Genomic DNA, 24,664 nt, shown 5'->3' with positions numbered 1-24,664 from the left:
CAACCGTCAACCCCTAGCCCAGGGCGCACCATGCATGGTCGACACCGGCCGAAGAAGGCTTACTACCTCTTAATGAACATCCTGGGCGAACATCCCGTTTGGTTTCTACGTAGCCGTTTTTCTTCAGCTGAAATAAGTTCCGTTTTTAAAATCCCACACCAAACTCGCTACTGCAGTTGATTTATCTGTATCAGCTTTAAGCTGATATTGGTTGAGCTGAAATGCCTTATAAAAGAGACTTGCAGTGACAATGCATACAATGCATAGTTGAGTGAACCTGGCCGGGGAATCTGGAAACGACCGCTATGACCAAACTTACTTTATATTTGTTGTTGTTGTGTTCAAATTTGTTTCTTCAATCAAAGATCAGTATCAATAAAAATATCATCAGTAAAAATATTTAGAAGCATGATCTGATTGCAGTTTCCAACACGTAATTATTGACTGCGTGTAATATAACTGATGTCACAACTTTTCGAAGCCCCCCCCGAGAAGACTGGGCCTGCTACGTCACCCACGACCTCTCACGTGACTTCAACCAGGAGAACAAAATGGCGGCCGAGATGACTTGATTCCAACTTGTTTGTTTGTTTCCAAAAAGCTATGTTTATTTCACTGTTCTGAGAATTGTTAAGAAAAGGGCGATCACTGCCAAGGGTACCTCTAAACATACCGCCATGTATGAAAACACCAAGACACAGAATATGTTCCTAACAAGGGCTCTGGAGAAGATACTCAACGACAAGGAGACGAAAAAATCCTATCACCAGCAGCTCAAGAAAGCGTGTGAGGTTGCATTAGGTAAGAAATAATGCAGGAAAAAATAGTTCAATTCTAAGTTTTCATCACAGTGTTAACTTCAGCTTGTAGAACTTACCTAAATTCAACTCCGGAGGTAATTTCCTTAAGTTGTGCTCTCAGCTTGTAGTGTTCAAAGTTCGAGAAATTCTTCTTCCGAAACAGGTGTGAAGGCCAGATGCCACATATGATTTCGAACTTGACTGCTTAAACTGCTTGTTTATGTCGCTGGTAATCAGATGTTTGAAATCCTTTAACGTTAAAGCAAAATCACAATCTTATCGAGAGCGGATTGCGTCCCGGCATTTCATATTGGCAAATAATTAGTTGAATTCTCGTCACGCTTTATTTGGTTTTAACCCTAAACTGGCAAATCCTGTGCAGCATTAAACTAGTTCACCTAAAAGGCTTTTCTCGTTTCGTCGACTGAACCTTCTTATTGGTTTCTTTCCTTCATCCAAAATAGCTGATCTGAGCGCATTGAAATATAGGCTGAAAATATTTTAAGTGATCAATATCGGTTGACTGCTCTTCATTGCTATTAAAAATCATCCTTTCCTGTCATGAAAATAATACATGTACAATTCTTGGATGGTGGTGGGATTACAAATTATGAAGTACAGTTTCTGGTTATTTTTTTAGTTATCTTGTACATAATTTAAAGAAACGAGGCAAATGAAAAATAGTGCAGTTATTTTTGAAATATTGTTACAATATGACATTTTGATATATTCTACAACATTATCATTAGAGAATGTGGGTGACAGTGACTTAGGTGGTATATTTATTTCTTCATCCACCACTCTCATTTTCTTTTTGATAATTTTGTTAGATACATCAAAACATTGTTAGTATGGCAGCAGTAGTTCTTGGATTTCTGCTTACGTTTTTCATCAAATCTTAGTTATTTTAAGCAAACACAGTTTTGTACATAATGCTGTTTGATTTGATCAAAATACATCATTGTTTTTCTTGTTGGCCTGAATGTTTTGTCATTGAAATTTTCCTACTATTTCAGTTGTTTGCATTTATGTAAAATTTTAAATAGTGTTACTGTAAATGACATTTGGTACATGTTACTCACAAACTATAGATGAACATGAAATATGAATGTGTGACTGAGCTTAACTAGACTGAGCTCTGAATTATATAATACTGTTGAACAAAAGGGTATACATGTTTATATCAGACATTTACAACAGCACATCGATACAAATAGTTCTTATTCTTTATTCCATTCCATTACTGAAGATGATTGGTGCAATATGATTGGTAAACAGCCATTAACTATGACACCCGTAGACCACGTGGCAATTTTAGAGTTATCATACAGCAGTATACAAGTAATTAGCTTTACCCTTTGGCTTGTGATTGAGTTCATGTCCTACCAACATCCTATGTGGTTTATTGAGTCAATAAACAATAGATATGAGTTGTCTGTTGCGTATACACATTCCATTTGTAATAATACATTGACACATAGAGAAACAGACATCACCATGTCGACACGTGAATGAATTTAGTGACAGAGTAAGATATTGTTTGAAATAAACATAAGGTGACATTTCATTTTCAAGAAGACATGGTATTCTCCGTAATAAACAAGGCCTTGTATAAACAGGCGTAAAGCCACAAAAACTAATTTTACTGCATGTGTTAGTACATAGAGAGCAAAGTTCTCTGATTTAATGTTAAAGAAATAAGGGTTTTTGTAAAGTTTATTGATGTGTACAGTAAGTAGCATTATTATTGATCATGTCTGATATAATATGACAATATTGATAACACAAAAACTCTTGTTTTTTTTTAGAAGAAATTCATAAATCTCAAGCAGCTGTGATTGCAGATGACAGGTTGGTCTTGAAGAAAAAATTAATGTTTATACAGCATAGAAATGTTAATTCTTTTGATAATACAGGTATAGATAAATTTATAAGCAAGCAGTGATACAAATTAGTAACACTTACAAGAATTAGGAGATATTGTCTTCATTACCATGATATTATTCTCAAAACTACAGTTTGCTCTGTATTTAATTTGGCTTTATATTGCTCTTGGTGGTGAAGGGGATTTACGGTATGCTACCCTCGCATACAGTACATGAACAATGTATTTGTTTTACACATTGGCACACAAGTGCAGTTTGAATTGAAGTCATCTGTTTTCCACTGTTCTTAAATTTTGCTGTATTGTTGTGCGATAGATTACAAATTTGCACAAGAAAGTTTTACTTGACCAGACATTTGTTTTGTTTGATTTAACAGTGATGAGAGTCCATCATCAGCCCTGCCACCTCCCAAAGGAAGGCAGCCCTTCATTGAAGCAGACAGATATTTTTTACCATTTGAACTTGCTTGTAAATCCAAGTGTCCTCGTATAATTGTCACAGCACTCGACTGTCTACAGGTACTGTTATCTTGGATAATCTGATATCTTTCACAGTATACCCGGTAGGTTAATACCATGGCTAATAAGACTCTGCTATAAGACGCACCCGGATTTTGGCATAAACTTCCCACAGAAAAACAGATTTTCATCGAAAAAACTGTGCGCCTTATAACCCAATAAATACAGTAGGTTAATACCATGGCTGGAAAAAAGTGCCATTTGGTCATCTAACAAATATAAAGTTGAGTTACTGTAAAATTACGTCACTGCAAGATATTCCCTACATTAATAATGAATCATATGTCTTCCTTTAGAAACTTATTGCCTATGGCCACCTTGCTGGTGATATTCCTGACAGTACTGAACCCACCAAGAAGCTGCTGGACCGTATAGTGGAGACAATTTGTAACTGTTTTGTTGGAGTTCAGACTGACGAAGGAGTTCAGCTTCAGATTATCAAGGTACAGGATTGGATTGCTAATGATTGACACAGTGTTTCTCCCTACAATATGATTTTATCAATACAATGTCAAGCAGATAGGTAATGAGATTAATGATTATCATCAATGAGGTGATATTATCTTGATTTACCACCAAATTCTCCCAACTAATATTAAAAGAAATGTACATGTATTGGAATTAGGAAGGAGAGTCAATATTTTGAAGGAATCATAATTTATTATGTCGTGGTTTAATTGAATTTGTTTCTGGTTTGAAGTTTTGAAAATCAGTTTGAGTTTTATAGTTGTTTAGGTTATTTGGGTTTATTTGGGTTATTATTTGGGTATTATTGGTAACATAATGCAAAACAAATGAAAAAAAAAACAATCAAATGGGTTTTTCAAACCAAAAACAAATTTAAACTTGTGTACAAATGAACTTGTAAATACAAAATTTAAGTATGCTTTGCAATGGGCCTTTAGACATTCATTATGTGGATTGCATTATTGAATTACCGGTATTAAGAATCAGCTGTATCTGTTTTGTTCATTGTTTGTAGGCTTTACTCACTGCTGTCACGTCGAACTCCTGTGAAGTTCATGAAGGAACACTCTTGCAAGCTGTACGGACTTGTTACAATATTTATTTGGCCAGCCGTAATCTTACTAACCAAAGAACTGCTCAGGCTACACTCAGCCAGATGATAAGTGTCATATTTCAAAGGATGGAAGCTCAAGCAGTAAGCACAAGTTTTATTTCTTTTTCTGAAAAAAAAAAAAATGAATATCAGAAAAGATTAGTAAGCCTTTTTTTTATCATAAATTGCTATGCAACACAAATTTCCTTACACTGTATCTTAAAATCTTTAGGCAGCAGAAGAAGAATCAAAAGAATCGGAGGCAGAGGCAGAGGCTGTTCAGACAACTTGCACTCCCACCCCCTCAGAAACAACAGAGCAAGAGTCGCTTGACAGAGTCTCTACTAACCCTGATGCAGACCCCGATGTAGAAGGGCATGAGCCAAAGAGTGCGAGCAGTGACAACAGGACAGAAGAAGAGAATAATAGAACTGATAATGATGTGGATGAGGGAGTCGATCTGCAAGGTACAGTGAATTTCACAAGCTCAGTGTCTAAGAACACTTTTCCTGTTAACTTCAGACAATGACAAACTAATTATGTATTGGTTTTATTTTATCTCCAGCTGATGAGCAGCTAGAAGATAGTGCAAAGGAATCTTTAGAAGAAAGCAAAGGAGAAACAGAAGCCTCAACTTCTCCTGACAGGGGTAATGATAGTACAGTTGAGTCTACTGAGCAAGGTGGGGCAGATAAGGCTGAAGTTGACGATCAGAATCCTAGTAAAAAAATATCACAGAATGGCACAGATGGCGAAGAAGAAACAACAAAGGATGATACACCAAGTGCAGCAACTGCTGACAGCACACCTGTTGTCAGTGGTGAGGATTCAGTAAAGGTACTGTATGGGAAGTTGACATTGTGGTTTTACAGTGTTAAGACTAATTTTAAAAGTATATTTCGTTATTTATCTTAAATCATGAAGGGTGCAGTTATGAACTGAATCACAGTTTCACTTAATGGATTATGTGTATATTGAAAATTCATAGCACTTGTAGGACCAATCACTTTGAACCAATTAAATGCACAGATAATTTATGTTAACTAATATGAAACCAAGAATGCAAATTATAACTTTTCCAGAATTGTAATGTGGCTTTAACTTATAAAAAATATCTTTCAAAATGGCTTTAATATTTGATAGTTTTGAGTAATCTTTTGGTTGCCACTTACATCAAATGATACTTGTAAGCATTTGAAATAGTACATGACAGGAAGAACAAATAAGGTGGAAGAAACAGATATTGAAGTCCCTTTTTGTTAATTTGTTTACTTATTTGTTTGTTTATTAGGTTGAAGAACCAGTAAAGTCTGAGGAAGTAAATCCAGACAATCCTTTAGGTATTGTTAAAACAGTCTCATACATTTTGTAGAAAGGGCAATATAAAATGTTCTGTTATCACTAAACTGTAACTGAAAGTGTTGTTAGTAAGAATACTGACCATGGTGACCAAAACATTCTGAATATATTTGCCTTGTGTTCCTTAACTAAAAACATGTATTACAAAAAGCATGAAGTTTAATATGCCATTTTCGAATACATTTAGTGCTGTAGCTAACAAGTTTTTCTTTCTCGTTAAATGTACATTAGATCAGAGTGTTCTATCAAATGGAGAAGTTAATGAAAGTAGTCCAGAAAAACCCATTGTCAATGGAGTGTCACAGTATGATCTCCAGCCACCCTCAACACCAACAGAAACGTCTTCACATATGTCAGACGATCTAGGAGACACTCACAGTGAATCAGGAACTGAAGCAGAAGGAAGTGCATCATCAACTTCTTTAAATAGTCAAGGAGGAGGAGCTGTCAAGTTTTCTCACATCACTCAGAAAGATGCATTTCTAGTGTTCAGGTCGCTGTGTAAACTCTCAATGAAGCCCCTGTCTGATGCACCTTTAGATCCTAAGTAAGTGACAATTAGAAAGTTTTTTTGGTCTTAACGTCAATTTTATTTCTTAATGTACATTCTAAAACCTTTTGATTTGTTGCAGGTCCCATGAGTTGAGATCAAAGATTCTTTCCCTGGAATTGATGCTATCTTGTCTTCAGAATGCAGGACCAGTGTTCTGTTCACATGAGATGTTTGTAACAGCCATTAAACAATACCTTTGTGTAGCTTTGTCAAAGAATGGTGTCTCGTCTGTCCCAGCTGTATTTGAACTGTCACTGGCTATCTTTCTTACATTGCTGTCGTCATTCAAAACTCATCTCAAGATGCAGATTGAGGTTAGACTATCTTTGTGTCTATTTCTTCTCTTAGATTTTTCCTTTTTCCTTTACATCATTACTGTAGCATTTTATTTTATCCTGGAATGGAAATATACATGTGGCATTATTAATGTTTCAATTCATTGGTCGGTTGGTTGGTCATTGGGTCAGACAGATGGTCTGTGAGTCCATCATTGTCACCAGCTGTCACAGCCATCAACATTCTGTACATCAATTCCTTTGTCTGTTTGTCACTCTGTAAGTCTGGTCTGTCAGTCTGTCTGTCTGTCTGTCTGTCACTCTGTATGTCTGGCTGTCACTCTGTATGTCTAGTCTGTCTGTCTGTCATTCAGTCATTTTTTTTTTTAATTTTATAAGTAATATTATGCATATCTTTGTGATACATGTAGGTGTTTTTTAAAGAGATCTTTCTTAACATCCTGGAGACTTCAACCAGTTCATTTCAACACAAATGGATGGTGATGCAGGCCCTGACCAGAATATGTTCAGGTATATTTATATAATAATTATTAATATATTTTGATAATGACATGCTATTGGTGGAATATATTGTATTAAAACTGATAACGTCAAACTGTCTTTCAGATGATATGGAATGTACTGATATGGAATGTATTGTATTAAAACTGATAATGTCAAACTGTCTTTCAGATGATATGGAATGTACTGATATGGAATGTATTGTATTAAAACTGATAACGTCAAACTGTCTTTCAGATGCTCAGTGTGTTGTTGATATTTACCTCAACTATGACTGTGATCTTTCACTGTCCAACATCTTTGAACGACTAACAAGTGACTTGGCCAAGATTGCTCAAGGAAGACAAGCAATAGTGCTATCTGCCACTCCAGTAAGTTGTAATATGAAACAGTTTAAATTATACAAAATTGAACTACAATTGTGTGATAATACACTGTTGTTAATTCACCAATGCAGAGTGGTATAGCATTTGATACATCTTACAGTCAACCAAATGATATACTATACCTGCCAACTTTTCACAAGTCAAAATTAATGCGTGACATTACCATCTCCAACTTTCCAAAGATATTCCGACTATTTCTGGAGATTCCCGAAGATGTGCTGATTTCTGAGCACTTTTTAACATTGCCGATGTGGGTTAAGTCAGGGTGAAGTCCACTCAAACCCCAATAACGATGCTCATTTTTGGACTTTTTTTGCCCAAATTGAATTGAATTTACATTTTAAGAGTAACAAATCAAGATTTGTCAGTCAGTCGTGAGAAATTAGCTTGTACGGGTGAGATCAACGTTTTGAATTTGCAGGCATGAGACTAACGTATAATGCGTGAGAGTTGGCAGGTCTAATATATGTGTTATGTATGTGGGAGAATTCCTTTACTTTACCTGAAAAATGTGGTACACATAAAAGACAATTTACTTGTTTCATTAGTTCCTTATGCTGTTTTTGTTTGTTTGTAGGTGCAAGAAAAGAGTATACGTCTTAAAGGTCTGGAGTGTTTGGTATCTATATTGAAGTGTATGGTGGAGTGGAGCAGAGAACTTTATCTAAATCCACATTCACATGTAGCTAACTCCTCAGGTAAGTTCATTTGTTTTTCTTGGTCCAAGTGGTCTGTCTGATTTTTTTTCTCTTCTTTGCAAACACTTGATTGTTTCTTTTTTCTTTTTTGTTTGTTTGCAAAATTATTTAATGAACAAATCACAACTAAAATTTACAAAACACAGCTTAAATACATTGAGTTGCTAGGTACAGCCAAAAATAAAGAATAAGGAAAATTAAAATACAAGTTCAAGTTTACAAGGGCTTCTATCCTGGAAAGATTGTTTTTACATGATTAGCCAGATAGATTATAACGCAAGTTTGTTTTTCTACTTATACAATGACTTACCGATACATAAAAATTCTTAATTTACTCACTACCTAGATAATAGTACATTCATAGGAAATGGCTAGCTACATTTTATTTGAAGGATGATTTGTAATTTACAAATACTCTTTTCAATAGTTAGTTTACTTAGGAGGAAAGCAAGGAAGGCTTCAAAATAGTGCTATTCTTGTTCTCTTGAAGCAGAGTAGATGTAATACTTGATAATTATTAGGCAGAGGTTTAAACCAAGTTGTTGGCTAAAGTTGTTTGTTTCTTATTTTCCTTTTGGTTACCATTTTACCTTGTAATGTAACAGATACACCAACACCTGGTGTGAAAAGAAAAAGCAGCGTGACTGAAGCAGATTCTGAGGACTCAGCAGATAGGATCAGTTTGCCAGAAGATCGACTCAGTCTCGGCTCAGAACTCAAGTCATTTGGTGGAAGCCAGGGCTCGCTGAACTCTACATCAACAGCATCAACAGTGGCACCAGATAACCCTGAACAGTTTGAGTCTCTGAAACAGATGAAGGGGCTGATGGAGCAGGGAATTGAGAAGTAATGTGTTACTGACTTTGTGGGATTGGTGTTACATTCTGCCATTTTTGCAAAACCTTTATAAAATATATTGATAACCAAGGTGGCCTCCCCTATAGGCCTGGTGGTTTCTTGGAGGTGACCTCACCCTGCGTAAACTGTTCAAAATGTATTTAATAATTCTTCTTGTGTGGGAAATTAAATGATGATGATGGTGATGAAGATTTTTAAAGTTTCCTTTTATGACAAGATGACACCAGTATCTCCTTTGTGTAGCAAAGAAAAAATTTGGCACAATTTTGAAAATCAATTGCTTCATCAATCAGTAGAGTAGATTAGAAATAGCAATAATCGAGCAACACATTTAATGGGTGAAGTGAAACCTTGGCCAGGTTTAATATCTCCATTGTACTGGCACCCCAAGGCTAGTAAAATTAGTTTTTGTGTTTAGTGGTTAGTAAAAAGAATTTAAATGTAATTTATATGGAATGTTAAAATGGGTCTAGGAACCCCAACCCACTGGATTGTTGAAACACTTAGTCTTTTAACCAATCAAGTGGGTCAGGGGTCCTTGCTTATACACTTGGATTAAACTTTATACATCCACGTTGAGGAAAAAAAAACCTTCTGTTTGTTCTCTATTCTTTGCAGAAGCAAAGTAAAATTAATTTATTTTTTCTTTGTCAGATTTAACAAAAGTCCAAAGAAAGGAGTGAAGTACCTTCAAGATAATGGCCTCCTGGGACCTGAACCAGATGATGTGGCGGAGCTTCTACACACAGATGAAAGACTGGACAAAGTATTAGACTGTTTCTGTCTTAATGAGCCTTTTTGACTTCTGTGTATGAATTTAGTGTAAAAGAAAAATTGAATAATTTATTGATTGGTGATGTAACTATTTTCTTTCAGACACAAATTGGAGAGCTAATTGGGGACAATGATCTGTATGTATTGCAGCATTTATATTCAGCCACATTACTTTTTTCACCTTGATGATCCATTCTCAGTAGTTGAATCTTGCCTTTCAGCCACCCTGCTAAAACAACCACCTTGTTGTTATGGCCATTTTATTTTGGCCAAACAAAAGCACACTCAGTCACTTTCTCATTTAAAGGACCTCCTTAATATGACCACCTATTAATACGACCAGATTTTTTTGGCCTGTTGTTGACCTAATTTCTTTTTTGGGAGAAGTTGATGGTTTGTCGTTCTGCATCATTTTGCTCATTTCTCTGTTTTGTTTTCCCTCCAGTTTCAGTAGAGAAGTGATGTACAGTTATATTGACAAGTTCAACTTCACAGACATGGACTTTGTGTCTGCCTTACGCTTGTTTCTAAACAACTTCCGACTGCCAGGAGAAGCTCAGAAAATTGACCGACTCATGGAGAAGTTTGCCAGCAGATATCTTGAAACTAACTCCACGTAAGGACACTTTATACATACTTATATGAAAACTAACCCCACGTAAGGACACTTTACACACGCTTATATGAAAACTGACCCCATGTAAGGACACTTTATACATGCTTATATGAAAACTAACCCCACGTAAGGACACTTTATACATGCTTATATGAAAACTAACCCCACGTAAGGACACTTTATACATGCTTATATGAAAACTGACCCCACGTAAGGACACTTTACACACGCTTATATGAAAACTGACCCCACGTAAGGACACTTTATACATGCTTATATGAAAACTAACCCCATGTAAGGACACTTTACACATGCTTATATGAAAACTGACCCCACGTAAGGACACTTTATACATGCTTATATGGTGTAATGGTGCTACCAGGGGACAGGGGTGGGGGAAAGTGGGAGGGTGCAATGTTTCTTTGTTAGTTAAGTTTTATCATATTCTGATGTTTGGTGAAATCCTGACTGCAGTATTTGAGGAGTAGGGGCTAAAACTGGTCGCCATGGCTCCTCCTAATGACTTCTAAGCTAAAACCAGGATTGGAGCTGCTGGCTGGGCAGCACTGAAGTGTTTTACTACTTCCTCACAGACTGCATGCAGTGACAGTCCGGGCTCTTTGTAGGTAATATCAATGTTGATTGTACTACTAACATAAAATTTCTATCTTTCCATTCCAGTAACACAGTGTTTGCCAGTGCAGATGCAGCATATGTGTTAGCATACTCCATTATAATGTTAACAACAGACCTGCATAACTCCCAGGTACATGTTTCTAAAGAGACCCCCAAGGGGGAACAGAAAGAGAAATTTTAAAAAAAGAGCATATGTTTTAAAAAAACACTTTTCACACCAAACCTGTTGCGGGAGGCTCCCTTTCACCTTGGCAGCAACAAAAGGAGCAAGGGCTCTGAAAAAGTAACTGGTTTGAAATTCGAAAGTAGTACTGGTACTCAATTTCGTACTCGTTCTCCGATCTGAAGGTCACAAATAATAATAAATAATAATAAATAATAAAAATTATTATGGGTAAAATGTTGCTTCACAACTACATTTGCAGTGCATCATAAAATACAACTCTTGTTTTGCTTAGTTCATATTGTCCTCAGCTAACACAGCAATACTAATGACTTTTTATTTCTGCAGGTAAAAAGGAAAATAACGAAAGAACAGTATATCACAATGAACAAAGGAATCAACGACAGCAAAGACTTGCCACAAGAGTATCTGGAGTCCATTTACGATGAGATATCGCAGAATGAAATTAAGATGAGAAATGCACCCAAAACTGCTAACAGATACAGCACTATCTGTAAGTAATGTCTAAACATGGTTTATTTACTGAACTGCACTCAAAACAGATTTACTGCTAATAGATACAGCACTACAAGTACGTATACATGTAAGTAATGTCCAAAAATGATCCATTTACTGAACTGCACCAGACAGACTGCACCAGACAAACTGCTACAGACAGAGCACAACATCTGTACATGTAAGTGATGTCCAAAAGGGATTTGTTTTTTGGGCAAACTGAAAATGCATGTGAAATGCATATGTTCCATGTCATCAAGAAATAAAATTAATGTTCTCCAAAGAAATTTGAAAACAGGTATATTGGAAAATGGTTTGTCTCTAAGTACATGCATTGATATGGCATACTAACAAACATTTTGATTCATTCTTGATTAGATCTCCAGAATGAAAAGCAAAGGAGACTCTTGTACTACCAAGAGATGGAACAAATGGCCCAGACAGCCAAGACATTGATTGAAGGAGTAAGTCAGATTCAAACAACATTCACGTCTGCTACTCATGTGGAACACATCAGGCCCATGTTTAAGGTATGTGCAAAGTCTGAAACTCAAAATAGAAATTCTCCAAACCGATTTCAATACATTCCTGTGTATTTTAGTTTGAGGAATTTAGTGGTACATGTAAATAATTAGATGTTTGGTATAATTTCCTTTGCAGGTTACCTGGAGTCCATTTCTAGCAGCATTTAGTGTAAACTTACAGCACTGTGATGACCAGCAGGTAGCCTCACTGTGTTTGGACGGCATACGCTGTGCAATCAGAATTGGATGCATCTTTGGAATGCAGGTATTGATACATGCATGCAATCAACAGCAGACGCTTCAGAAATAATACCAGTAGTCTTTTTTTGGAATCCCTTCTGCGGGAATAACAATAGTGTACCAGCTCCTGTAAGCTTGGAATTGTAATTCTACTGGTCCTCTAGTGTAGTAGTTGCTATTGTTTTTGGGGCTAGGGGCATGTTGTTTTTCTCTCAAATGATAGTCTTATAGTGGCCAAGCTAAATTGGTAGTGCCGGTATCTACATGTACATACATGTAATTCCAATTGTTTAGCATTAAGCGACAAGGAGTACTGCTACTCCCGTGGACAAGATGCTATTTCATTGCAGGTTACCCCAGCATTTTCGTCAGGTTTCCAACAAGTTGCTTAGGTTGAAGTTAAGTTTAATAGCCTTCTTGTTTCATATTTATAGTTTATTTTACCTCCCCTCATTTTCCAGCTTGAACGTGACAGTTTTGTCCAAGCACTGTCTCGATTCACACTGCTCACAGCAACAGCAGGATTACATGAAATAAAGACAAAGAACATTGACACAATCAAAACACTAATAACTGTTGCACAGACGGATGGTAACTACCTTGGAAGGGCGTGGCATGAGGTAATTAGTGTGTTCGAGCAACTACTGCAGCGACGCCGAAGACAACGTCGATAAAAAAGTTAATTTCACGCTTATTTAGGAGCTTTGGCTAATATTGCCAATAAATTGTTGTGTATTAGTCGATTCTCAAATGGGGCATTCCACCCTCTGATCCTCGGCTTTAACAGTTCGTTTTAATCGTATGTCCTCGTTCGGTGATTGTTTTCTTCAAAAACATCAGTTTGTAGTAAATAATAAAGATGGTAAATTTTAAGCTCGCTAATAAATAATAAAGATGAGATTTTCTACATGACACAAGCATGGGACAAAGAAAAATTCGGAGTCCCCGACGGGAATAGAACCCATGGCCTCCCAGATACCGGTTGGGCGCTCAAACCAACTGAGCTACGAGAGACTCGTGGTGAGTTGGGCCATTTACAACATCAGTTTAGTATTTCTTTCGCTGTCAGAACTGTCCTCAGCCTGACTATGTTAAGGCAACGTTCAATTCTTAATAGAAACTTAAAACAATTTGCCGTCGTGGTTCACGTTCTCCAGACCACGCAGAATTTGGTCATTTCACGTTGTTGTTTCGAAGTGGATAGTCAAGAAATGTACAAAGCTTTGAAACGCACGTGCAGATCCATTGTACTTCTCTTTAAATCTTTTGTTTATCGACGTTCCCGTAGCCGTTGCCGTTGTGGTTTGCTTAAACTCATTATTTTTAACGTGAATGTGTCTGGATTGATTATTATTCTGTCATTGTATGGCCGCATTGTGCAACCCAACTGTGGCTTCCATGAAAAACCGTTTAAGTTTTGTCGTCTCTAGCTTGATGAATCACTGATCTTGACATGTCGCATTTCTCTGCAGATACTCAAGTGCATATCTCAACTGGAACTCGCTCAGCTCATTGGAACAGGAGTTAAAAGTATGGGCCACTCAGGAGGGGTAGGACAGGGTATCTCTACACCAGTGTCTATGGGCACCACTGGTCTTGTACCCTCTCATGGTGAGTAAAACCTTCACAATTTTAATCTCATAAAATGCTCTACCAGTCAGAGAGCAGCCAGTTCCTTAGTAACTTAGAACTATGCACCCAACCCAAGGCTAACAGAACTATAAACTCAGTGTCACGAATCAACCAAAACTTTTCCAAGTTGTGCAAGTTTGTATAACAACGCTTACAATGTCTTTTAGAAGGAGGATCGCTTTTTCTGTCTTTTCTAGGAGTAACGTTTACTTAATGCCATTTTATTTTTTTCTTAGATCCCAAGAAAATTGCTTACATTCAAGAAACAGTTGGTGAGACGAGTTCTCAGAGTGTCGTAGTTGCTGTAGACAGGTAAATGCAAAGAAATCTTTTCATCCTGTGTATTTTTGATCAGACTTTTAAATTTGTTTTCATACTGTCTTTCAGAATATTTACAGGATCCACGAAACTGGATGGAGATGCAATAGGTAAGGCGTATTGCCCTAAAAGACCGTAATTATTAAATCTTATCAACCCACTAGCCTTCCACTGAATTTCCACCTGCCCATATTACGTGTGTTCACGCAATATGCGAATAAACAACAGGCTACTCTCCCACTTGTGGACGTCAAACTTTCAACAGAATGTGAAGCCTCAGATCTTTTTCGCACTTTGTCTTTTATTGATTATATACATGTCTTCAAAGAAGCCGCTCATCCCCATACATACATACATACATACATACATACAGCTTTTTGTTAAGGCAGGTCTCGTAGGGCAACCATAAAGGCTGGTGTGGACCTGCCAATCCCACCAAATGGATTGATTAATTTTTCTCACACGTGCGTTTGTTCTCTTTCTTTCCACAGTGGACTTTGTTCAGGCGTTAGGTGCCATATCTTCAGATGAGCTCGCAAACCCAACACACCCTCGAATGTTCAGTTTACAGAAAATAGTTGAAATATCGTACTACAACATGAACCGTATCAGGCTGGAGTGGTCGAGAATATGGGCTGTGCTGGGAGATCATTTTAACAAGGTACAATCTTTGTCAACCTTGTTTTGGCGATGTGATTCCGAAATTTACAAGTTTAGTTTTTGTTGACAGTGTTTTATGGTGTCAAGAATGGCAGTAAAACTCCATTTTATCCAGCCCATTGGATTGGGCCGAATATGCAAAAACTGAGGTTGATTATTGAAAGTGGAACTCATGGTTTGGGCGATGCATGATAGAGAAGGGGAAACACAACTTCGTTCCCAGGTTGGGGGAAACTTATTCAGTTTCTACTTCTTAAAGGTGGCCTTGTTGGAAGAGGAGGGTTAGGGTTTTGGGGGCTAAACAGACAATTATAATTATTTCAGCATATAACTTTACTCTTATTCTATTCCAGTGCGGCTGTAACCCTAATGAAGATGTAGCTTTTTTCTGTGTGGACTCCTTACGCCAACTCGCCATGAAGTTCTTGGAGAAAGGCGAGTTACCCAACTTCCGCTTCCAGAAAGATTTCCTCAGACCCTTTGAATATATAGTCAAGAAAAACAGGTAAGTGGGCTGACGTTTTATTTTTCATTCTTTCAAATTTCAAGTCTCTTTAGTTTCTTTTTAAAGTTTATTTTCTTCTGTTGCACCAATCACAGGTCAGCTACTATTCGTGACATGGTAGTCCGCTGTGTAGCGCAAATGGTGCATTCGCAGGCTCATAACATCAAGTCTGGTTGGAAGAACGTGTTCTCCGTGTTCCATTTGGCTGCTTCTGATGAAGATGAAGGCATAGTCGAACTTGCTTTTCAAACTACTGGTATGTTAGCTCATGTGATGATCAAAATATTACAGTACTATGATATACAATAGACCAGGAAAGGCCCAAACTAATGTTCCTTTAATTTAAACCTCCCCCTTTCCCCAACCCTTTTCGTTTCCCCCTCCGGTCATTTTTTTACTAATTTTACTTTCTCTAACTCCAACCCCCCTAATTCGAGTCTTTTTTGATTTCCCAGTTTGGCACACGAATTTTATCTTCTCGTACGGTACAAAAAAGATAAAATTCTTGGATCAAGAAAAAAGAGCTCAGTTCGTCAATTCGGTTTAAATAAGTTACAACAGCAAAGTTGCAATGAAGGTTTTGTTAATTTCTACAGGAATCCGTGTTAAACTGGAAATATGAGGCTTGTTAATTGTAATCCATTTCCATCCTCGCCATCTTTAGTCATCCTCACTTCCTTCTGGATTTCTGTCATTTGTCAAGTATTGTTCTACAAAATCAAACCATTTTTGTTGGGTTCCTACATGCAAGCCTCGCGTTTTTAAGTTTGTCCATTATCGCAATCCATTTTTATCCTCGCCATCTTTAGCTACCCCCACTTCCTCCTAGATTTCTGTCATTTGTCGAATACTGTTCTACAAAATTCAACCATTATTGTTGGATTCCTTTGAATTATCTTCCCAAATCACGCTCAGTACAACACGGTAATCATGTTAGATTTATTAGATACAAGTCTTGTGTTCTTTTTTTAGCTACCATATTCGAGAAGTACTTTTCCGCCACAATCGATTCCTTCCAAGACGCTGTCAAGTGTCTGTCAGAGTTTGCGTGCAATGCATCATTTCCTGACACTAGCATGGAAGCCATAAGACTCATTAGGAACTGTGCTAAACATGTCTACGAGAACCCTGAGGTAAGAGACTTAAGCAGCACTTACAGCGCGATTCAAAATCGCACGATGTTCACACGTCGACCAAAGGTTGCAATGGCGACTAAATACACGTCTAAGTCACGCTTGTCGCACGTGACAAATCACCTTATAAACGTCATTAGTCACGCTCGTCCCATATGACAACTCACTTTAAAAACGTTATTAGTCACGCTTGTCGCACGTGACAACTCACCTTATAAACGTCATAAGTCACGCTCGTCGTACGTGATACTGCTAATCTCATCAGCGATAGCTCAACAAAACCTACTCTTGGAAGACACTTTCACTTCTCAGTTTCGTAATTTTGAAAATCACTGCAACAAGCGTCAAACGGAAAGCAGCGGTACGTTCTTGTCTACTCCTTGATGGTGTGATGGTTTTTTAGGGGAGGGGGTGGTTGGGCATTCTTCTGAGTAGAAGTTTTTCAGTGTATTTGATTATGTTTTCTACCAACAACCCTTTGCGTTTTTTGCACCGTCTTGTTTCCAGGTGGGGCTTGCTGGAATTTTTTCCCGTGCTTCTTGTTAACAATTTTTTCTCCTACTTTTCTTGTGCAAGAATTATTTTTCGTAATTCCCAACCCCTTTCAAAAAGTTGAATGGTCCGTCTCTAACGCAAAACAAGCACTTGATAATAAGTGTTTTATTGTTACAGATGTTCAAAGAGCATAGTAGCGAGGATGGTGGAGTTCCAGAGGCCGACAAGGTCTGGGTCAAAGGCTGGTTCCCAGTTCTCTTTGAGTTGTCTTGCATCATCAACAGGTGTAAGCTGGATGTTAGAACAAGGTATGTTGAACTTTGACCCTTCCATCAGGAATAATGCATTTAACCATTTTCTCTAATATCACTGTCCAGAGTCCCAAAGAGGTCTAGGGCTCCAGGGCTCCAATCCCAAAATATCTGTGCTACAGGGCTCTGGATCCCTCAGGAAACCTTTCTCAGGGCTCCACATTCTGGAGTATAAGGCTCCAAGTAACAAAATAATAGGGCTCCAGGCTCCACAGCGAAAATGTTAGGGCTGCTGCCCCCCCCCCCCCCCCCCTATTGGGACCCTGACTGTGAGGTCTTGTGAATGTCTGATGTGAGTCCATTTTTAGCGCGGTAATTTAATTGGTTTGGTTTTATTGCAGAGGTTTAACTGTGATGTTTGAGATCATGAAGAGCTATGGACACACCTTCAAGCAGCACTGGTGGAGAGATGTGTTCAGAGTTGTGTTTAGGATTTTTGATAACATGAAATTACCAGACCAACAAGTCGACTGGTCAGAGGTAAGCAAAGCAGACCAATCTGTCGTTTGAGATCAAGTTTACAACTCTTTGTTGCTGTTGTTACGAGTTTCAGTTGATAGTGCATCGCACAACTTTAAGCCTCAGATTTGCTGTGTTCGGACGTAACACAGCCGTTACAAAACTGGATACGGAAAATATTCGTACAACCGTTATTTGCAGTATTAAAAAAATCACCTTTATCCCGTGGTGCATAAAACTTAAAGGGCTATGTTATGATAAGATGCGTGGTATAACTTAGTAGCATGTGAGTTCTCTAGGGATCCGCTCCCGCTAGTTCAACCTACTTAACCATTCGTTGTCAGTTACAATGTAAATTTGGAGAGTAAAACGTCTCCTAGTTTCACGTAGTTGTTTCTCTTGTTGTTACAGGTTATTCCCTTTAAAACATGCGTCGATGCACCCCTCTATTAATTTTCTGATTGTGGAATTTTCTTGCTTATTTTCATGTAGAAGTCGGAGTGGATGACAACAACATGTAATCACGCACTGTACGCTGTAGTTGATGTATTCACACAGTACTTTGAAGTGTTGTCTGATGTTCTGTTAGAAGACATGTTCTCACATTTGTTGTGGTGTGTCCAGCAAGGTATGTTTCCTAAACTTATTATCCACTGTTTTTACCGTCATATTTAAATGACTGTGCTATAGCGGTAGCTACAGTAATCACAACTAGTCGCCAAGGCCGCGGCAAATCGTAAAAATATAAATATTGCAACCGTTTTAAACTGAAAATGGAACTGGTAACAAAAAGGGAAAGGTCGCGTGCAAAAGTAACGATTTGATTGTATGTGATTGGCTCAGAACACGTCACCTATGCTCTTATTGGCTCGAGGACGAAACCAAAGTAAACATATAACTGTTCAGATTAATCTAAAGAGCGCGCTTTGAGTTGAAACTCCCAACCTCATATTTATCTTTTTTTTTCTGTTTCTTCCCAGATAACGAGCAGCTTGCGAGGTCTGGTACCAACTGTCTTGAGAACCTTGTAGTTTCCAATGGTTCTCAGTTCTCCTCGGATATGTGGCAGAGGGCGTGCCGTTGTATCCGGGACATATTCACCTCCACTGTGCCCAGTGAGCTTCTAACATGGCGACCGGAAGTGCATACTATAGGTGTACCCACCCCAGAGTCCACACCCACTCACAGCCCTACTCTGACTCCTGCTCACGGCCACTCGTTTGACAATGTAAGTTGTAACACAACATGGAAAGGTCACGCAGTGATTAATGGCACACTCAGGTACACTCGGGTAGAAAGGAAATTGCATTCAGAGCTTGTCCTTTGGGAAAGTAAAAGACAAGAGTGGCCGTCTAATTTAGAGAGTGTTTCATTTCACTGACATAAAGCAAATATTCAAGTCTATAAACGTGCTTACCGGTGAGCCAATTTAATTTGAAATATAATTTCGAAAGAAGCAAGGGTCGTAATTTTCGGTTCTAGTCATCCTTTACTGTCTGTGTGTTCCAGAAATCGCTTTCGTTTTTGAGCTAAAACCCAGAGCTATGTTTTTGAACCGTGGCTAACATTAAAACACTGTCTTATCAAACGTATTTAAAATTAGCTTTTGATATGGTGCAATAATCTAACAGAATATTTGGGCGTAGGACCAAAATTTCTAACTTTCAAGAGTGATGAAAAATATCGTGAAAGTAGTTGAGGTCATGTTGTAAATCAGCTTTGCATTTCGTTTCTTGACAGAAATCTGTGGACATGGAAGTAAGACCAGAACATGACATTGTACCTCGCCTGGAAGAAGGTTTGCTAAGAAATTTATCGCTCAATTTCGTTTCAGGTGTTTTTTTTTTCATTTTGGAATTGATTGAACTCCATTTACGCCTTTTCCAATCAGGAATAAGTACATTTTGGAAATGAAGCTACTAGCTTTTACTGACTGGCTTATAACGATGCAAGCGGCCTTATTGGTTGGCTTGCTTTGGTTGAAAGCTGCTTCGCTCTAGAACAATATGCTACCGAAGTAATGCAACCCATCTATAGTGAAGACAGAAGAAATTTAAGGCTCTGAGTATGACGACACATGTTATTTTGATTTGTAGATGGAGATGAATGGGTAGTGGAAACATTCAAAGAGCAGAAACAAGCTGAAACCGCCGAGGACGCACTGCAGGCTCAAGAAACAGAAAGCGTCAATAAAAACACACTTTCTGTGGTTCAAGTAGAACCCACAGAAGGATCACCCCACCACTGTAAGTACAGCTAGCTTACACACCCTACCACTGTTAGTACTGCTAGCTTACACGCCCTACCACTGTTAGTACTTCTAGCTCGCCCCCACCACTGTTAGTACAGCTAGCTTACACACCCTACCACTGTTAGTACTACAAGCTTACACACCCTACCACCGTTAGTACTACAAGCTTACACACCCTACCACTGTTAGTACTGCTAGCTTACACACCCAACCACTGTAAGTACTGCTAGCTTACACACCCTACCACTGTTAGTACTACAAGCTTACACACCCTACCACTGTAAGAACTGCTAGCTTACACACCCTACCACTGTTCGTACTGCTAGCTTGCGCACCCCACCACTGCGAATGCCCCTAACTTGCGCTTCCTTGGTTACGTAACATTCATTGTTGTGTTTAAATAACTACAGAAACGTTTTTTCGCTTTTAACCTTTGCTGCAAAACCTTCCGTTTCAGATGATACCCCAGAGGAACTGTTCACGTCTTTGTTGATTCGCTGTGTTGTCCAGCTGGAGCTCATTCAGACCATTGACAACGTCGTGTTCTTTCCGGCCACAAGCAGGCGAGAAGACGCAGAGAACCTGGCCTTTGCTAAGGTATGGCAATAAGTGATGTGTTCCGTGACATTCACAAACACTGAACGGGTTTTATGAAACACAGACTTGACTGTTGATTAAAAGCTTGTTTTACGTGCCTTGAACTAGCTTGCGTAAATGCAATGAGCCTTGATGGATCTGTTTTGTGTCCAAACGAACTTCTTTTCTAGCATCCTACGTGACCGTTCCCTTAACTAGCCTGACATGTCACACAACACAAACACGTGCTGATTGCTAAAAGGCCGGCTACATATTCCGTCGGGGCAGTCAGTTCAGCAGCCGAGATCAAACAAAAGTACAACAATCAACGACTCAGCTAACCACTTAAACTGTTGTATTAATCAGTGTATTTATGGATGTCCTCTCTTTTCGTTCCAGTCTGGGGATATGTCACGTGATCGTCTGGACAGTTCAATAAGTGAGACAGCCATTGGTGCGGGAATGTATCCATTCCTCAGCTCTCCTCAGTTGCTGCTATTTGTCGACTGTTTAGAGGAATCGCACCAATTCGCCAAGTCGTTCAACGCCAATAATGAACAGAGAACCTTTCTTATGAAAGCTGGTGAGTTGGAAGCGCAGTGACAGCAGGCTCTCTATTCGGAGGCAACGTGAATTGAACTCTTTGAGCGCCGAATGCGCGATCGGATAGCGTCTTCGGCGCTCGAAGAGTTCAATATTCACGTTGCCCCCGATACATTTTTTTTAATGCTACTTTAGGGAATTTGTTTGAGTAAGAGTAATATTATTTCCTTGTAACAAAGTGAAGATATTTTTATTGATTTTGTGAACCATTTTGCCATCAGGTTTTAAGGGCAAGTCCAAGCCGAACCTACTGAAGCAGGAGACCTCAAGCTTGGCTTGTATGTTACGGATTCTGTTCAAAATGTATGGCGACGAAGAAAGAAAAGATTCATGGCCAGAAATTGAACAGCGATCGGTCAGGTAAGTAGATAAATATCTAAAACCGAGCATTGGCTAGTATTGTCAAAAAATGTTGTGCAAGTGTATTAGTTGATTCTCAAATGGGACATTGCATCCTTGAGAAATCAACATTCTTCACGTGGATTACCAGCCCTATAATGTATAATATGACCTTTTACACATTTAATTTTTTTTATTTATCTTCTCATTCCTTTCTTTGACAAAAGCGGACGACGCTTGGGTTACGGCTCTTCTTGGAAAATAGACAGCCATCATGTTGTTTGTAATTTTTAAACTCCTGCAAGTGACTATTTTATTTTCTCTTTTCCTTTCAGAATATGTAAAGATGCGCTGCATTATTTTATGTCGCTGGAGTCCTCCAGTCACCGAGATGCTTGGACATCTCTTTTATTGCTGCTACTGAACAGACTTCTGAAGCTTGACGACGAACGGGTAAGGAGAAAAAAAGCAACACCTTTTCAGGCCAAAAAAAACACTAAAGTACCCGGAGGGAATCAACGCCCCAAATAGAAGCCTGTGTAGCAAGCGTTCCTGCATTATGGGCGCGCGAAATGTGAGGGAGGGTTTTCTTGGTCCTTGTCCAAGTTTTCTCGCGTCCAAAATGCGAAAAACTCTTTATTCCCACGGGAACACCTGTTTCCCAGGCTACTCAAATAGCGGCTAGGAAAAAGGAGAACTTTCTATCCAGAAAAATGCAAGGTATATTTAATAAATATCTTAAATTGAAAATTGTGAAAAGAAAGAAAAAGGGGAAGCCTCGAGCCAAGTGGCCCATACTTGCTGGAGCTTTCTGTAGTATTTGTTGTTGCTGTTGTACAGTGGATATTTGCCAGTAGTATACCTCATTATAACTTGTGTTTTCTGTCGTTGTTTCCACAGTTCAATGCGCATATTTCTCAGTATTACCCATCGCTGTGTAACATGCTGTTAGCGGACTGTAAACTGGAGTTGCGCTCCGTGCTTAGACGAGTCTTCCAACGAGTGGGATCAACGTTTGAAATCTGTGAAATAATCGAGTCAAGTTAACGAGCCCTTAATTCAATTCAATATATCTGAATGAGATGCTAAGGAATTTAGTCATCCGTACGTAATTTTTATTCTGAGTCAATAGCGGTAAATTCGTTTTAAAAACAAACGCAAAAGCGTGAGTTTCTACTCAAACCAGCTCAATATAATATGTCAATCAAGAACAGAGATTTCCCTCGCGACCAATAGGAAGCCTTTTGAGGTGCGATGTAACCACGGTGATCTATGACTGGCATTGCAATCGCTTGCAGGAGGGTTGACTTTTGTTTACTAGATAACTTTTGGTATGCAAGGGAGTTTCACCGACGGAGTTGAAATTTTTACACCTCAGATAATGACCGTCGCGCTCTCAGTGAGTTGAGAGTAAAACTCTCCTAAAATCTAAGACGAATTCTCTTTGTGTCGCCAGCTTGCCACAGCAAGGTTGTAAAATTGCGTTGCCTAGCAACGGTGTTATTCGAGAAACTTGCGGTGTGAATGATATCAGCGAGAGCGAAAATGTAAAGCATCGGAATTTTCTTATCCTTTATAATTTTCTGTTTCAAACGGTAACTTTGAAGATTCAGGAAAATGATTGACCCTGTTGTGTAATTATCTCAAAATATAAACCGTTCCAATGCAATGTTCTAAGGGTGTAACTGGAGTAAATTAGAATTCTTCAGTGTGATGAGGTAGTATTTAATATTGGTGAATATGAACAATCGTTTTTTCTTATGTAGATTTTATCTTTAAAACAAACTTAAAATAGTTTTTCGTAAATACACCAAGCAGTGAAATCCGACAAATAAGTTGAAACTTTACTCTTAAAATTTCTCTTGATACCGCAGTTTCCTCGACCCTAGCATTTCACGTTAAGTTGAGATCGGATGATATTCTTGTTTTGTATGAAAATGTACTAAAGAGGTTCCCGTGAATGGTATGAGCAAATGTATCATTCATTAGACAGTGACTTGTATAGGAAATGGAAACGAAAAAATTGTAAGATGAAAATTTCGTAATAAACGCAATTTTTCTTTATAACGCGTTGTTAGTTGTGTGTTGTTTTGTCTCCAGGAATAAGGCAACAAATGATTGATTACGACCCCCTAGACTAACAGGTCTCGTGTGCGACGCTAGTGTTAGTCTTGTGTGTCATCAATCACTAGTTGTCTTTTAAGCGGCCTTCACACGACAGACTATTGGCCAACTCGTGTTGGCAAACTCAAGTTGGTGTGTGTGAACGACACAACCGTAACGGCAAACAAGTTGGCCAACTTTTGGCGACAAAATAGAACTTTCTATTCTCACCAACAGTTTGGCAACTTGTTTGCCAACTGTTGTTGTGTTGTTCACACACACCAACTTGAGTTTGCCAACATGAGTTTGCCAACTTTAGTTTGTCGTGTGAAGGCCGCTTTATTCCTGGATACTTACAAGCATCGTTATATGATGTTATGAAAGCTGTAGGGCAAAACAATTATTTGTTGATCAAGTAAATTCAAATTTGACGCTTATTCAGGATAAGCTTCTTTACATACATATAAACGTTGGTTGTGGGATCCGGGGATCGGAACAAAGCAGATGACATTTCGTCATTGAGGCTGAGGGATGAATTAACCTTTTTTATTACTTTCTATTAAGGTTTTTTAAAAAGGTTTAAATGTATTGCAAAAAATATAGTTATTGCAAGAGTGGTGTGTGTCTAGCAACTTTTCATATTTCGAGCAACTATTTGCATTCTAAGGAGTTTTCTTCTGTTTCTTTGTGCGATCTCGGAATCCTTAAGTGATTACGGTCTTACCTAACCATTGTCGGAAGGTTTCCAAATCGTTATCCCGATGAAGGCCATACTAACGTTTCCAAAGTTTTGGGAAGATTCCGAAGCTTGCCGATGACTTCCGAGGAAGATCCGATGATCTTTCACCAAACGTGACGTCATCGTTATCTTCATATGTGAAAGGTATCAAAAACA

The 24,664-nt window shown here is 38.4% G+C and overlaps 1 protein-coding gene across 1 annotated transcript; it reads left to right on the top strand.

The window, feature by feature from the left end:
- Positions 1 to 550: 550 nt before the first annotated feature.
- On the top strand, positions 551 to 23,733 carry LOC144646645 (brefeldin A-inhibited guanine nucleotide-exchange protein 1-like). Its single transcript, XM_078506301.1, has 40 exons — positions 551 to 801; positions 2,609 to 2,651; positions 3,063 to 3,204; positions 3,501 to 3,647; positions 4,187 to 4,366; positions 4,497 to 4,731; positions 4,830 to 5,101; positions 5,556 to 5,604; positions 5,855 to 6,170; positions 6,256 to 6,490; positions 6,883 to 6,982; positions 7,211 to 7,344; positions 7,937 to 8,057; positions 8,663 to 8,903; positions 9,570 to 9,681; positions 9,792 to 9,826; positions 10,135 to 10,305; positions 10,987 to 11,071; positions 11,453 to 11,618; positions 11,999 to 12,150; positions 12,281 to 12,409; positions 12,846 to 13,004; positions 13,857 to 13,995; positions 14,253 to 14,328; positions 14,404 to 14,444; positions 14,826 to 14,995; positions 15,348 to 15,499; positions 15,595 to 15,755; positions 16,472 to 16,632; positions 17,305 to 17,435; positions 17,780 to 17,918; positions 18,390 to 18,525; positions 18,878 to 19,125; positions 19,638 to 19,695; positions 19,994 to 20,143; positions 20,606 to 20,745; positions 21,124 to 21,307; positions 21,549 to 21,687; positions 22,002 to 22,119; positions 22,567 to 23,733. Exons 1-40 carry the CDS (start codon positions 678 to 680, stop codon positions 22,711 to 22,713), a joined length of 5,838 nt encoding a protein of 1,945 aa, XP_078362427.1. The 5' UTR covers positions 551 to 677; the 3' UTR covers positions 22,714 to 23,733.
- The last annotated feature ends 931 nt before the right edge of the window (positions 23,734 to 24,664 follow it).

This window comes from Oculina patagonica, chromosome 3 (assembly GCF_052425735.1).
Source record: "Oculina patagonica isolate OP01 chromosome 3, crgOcupat, whole genome shotgun sequence".
Classification (NCBI taxonomy): domain Eukaryota; kingdom Metazoa; phylum Cnidaria; class Anthozoa; order Scleractinia; family Oculinidae; genus Oculina; species Oculina patagonica.
This window is presented reverse-complemented; position numbering and strand designations above follow the sequence as displayed.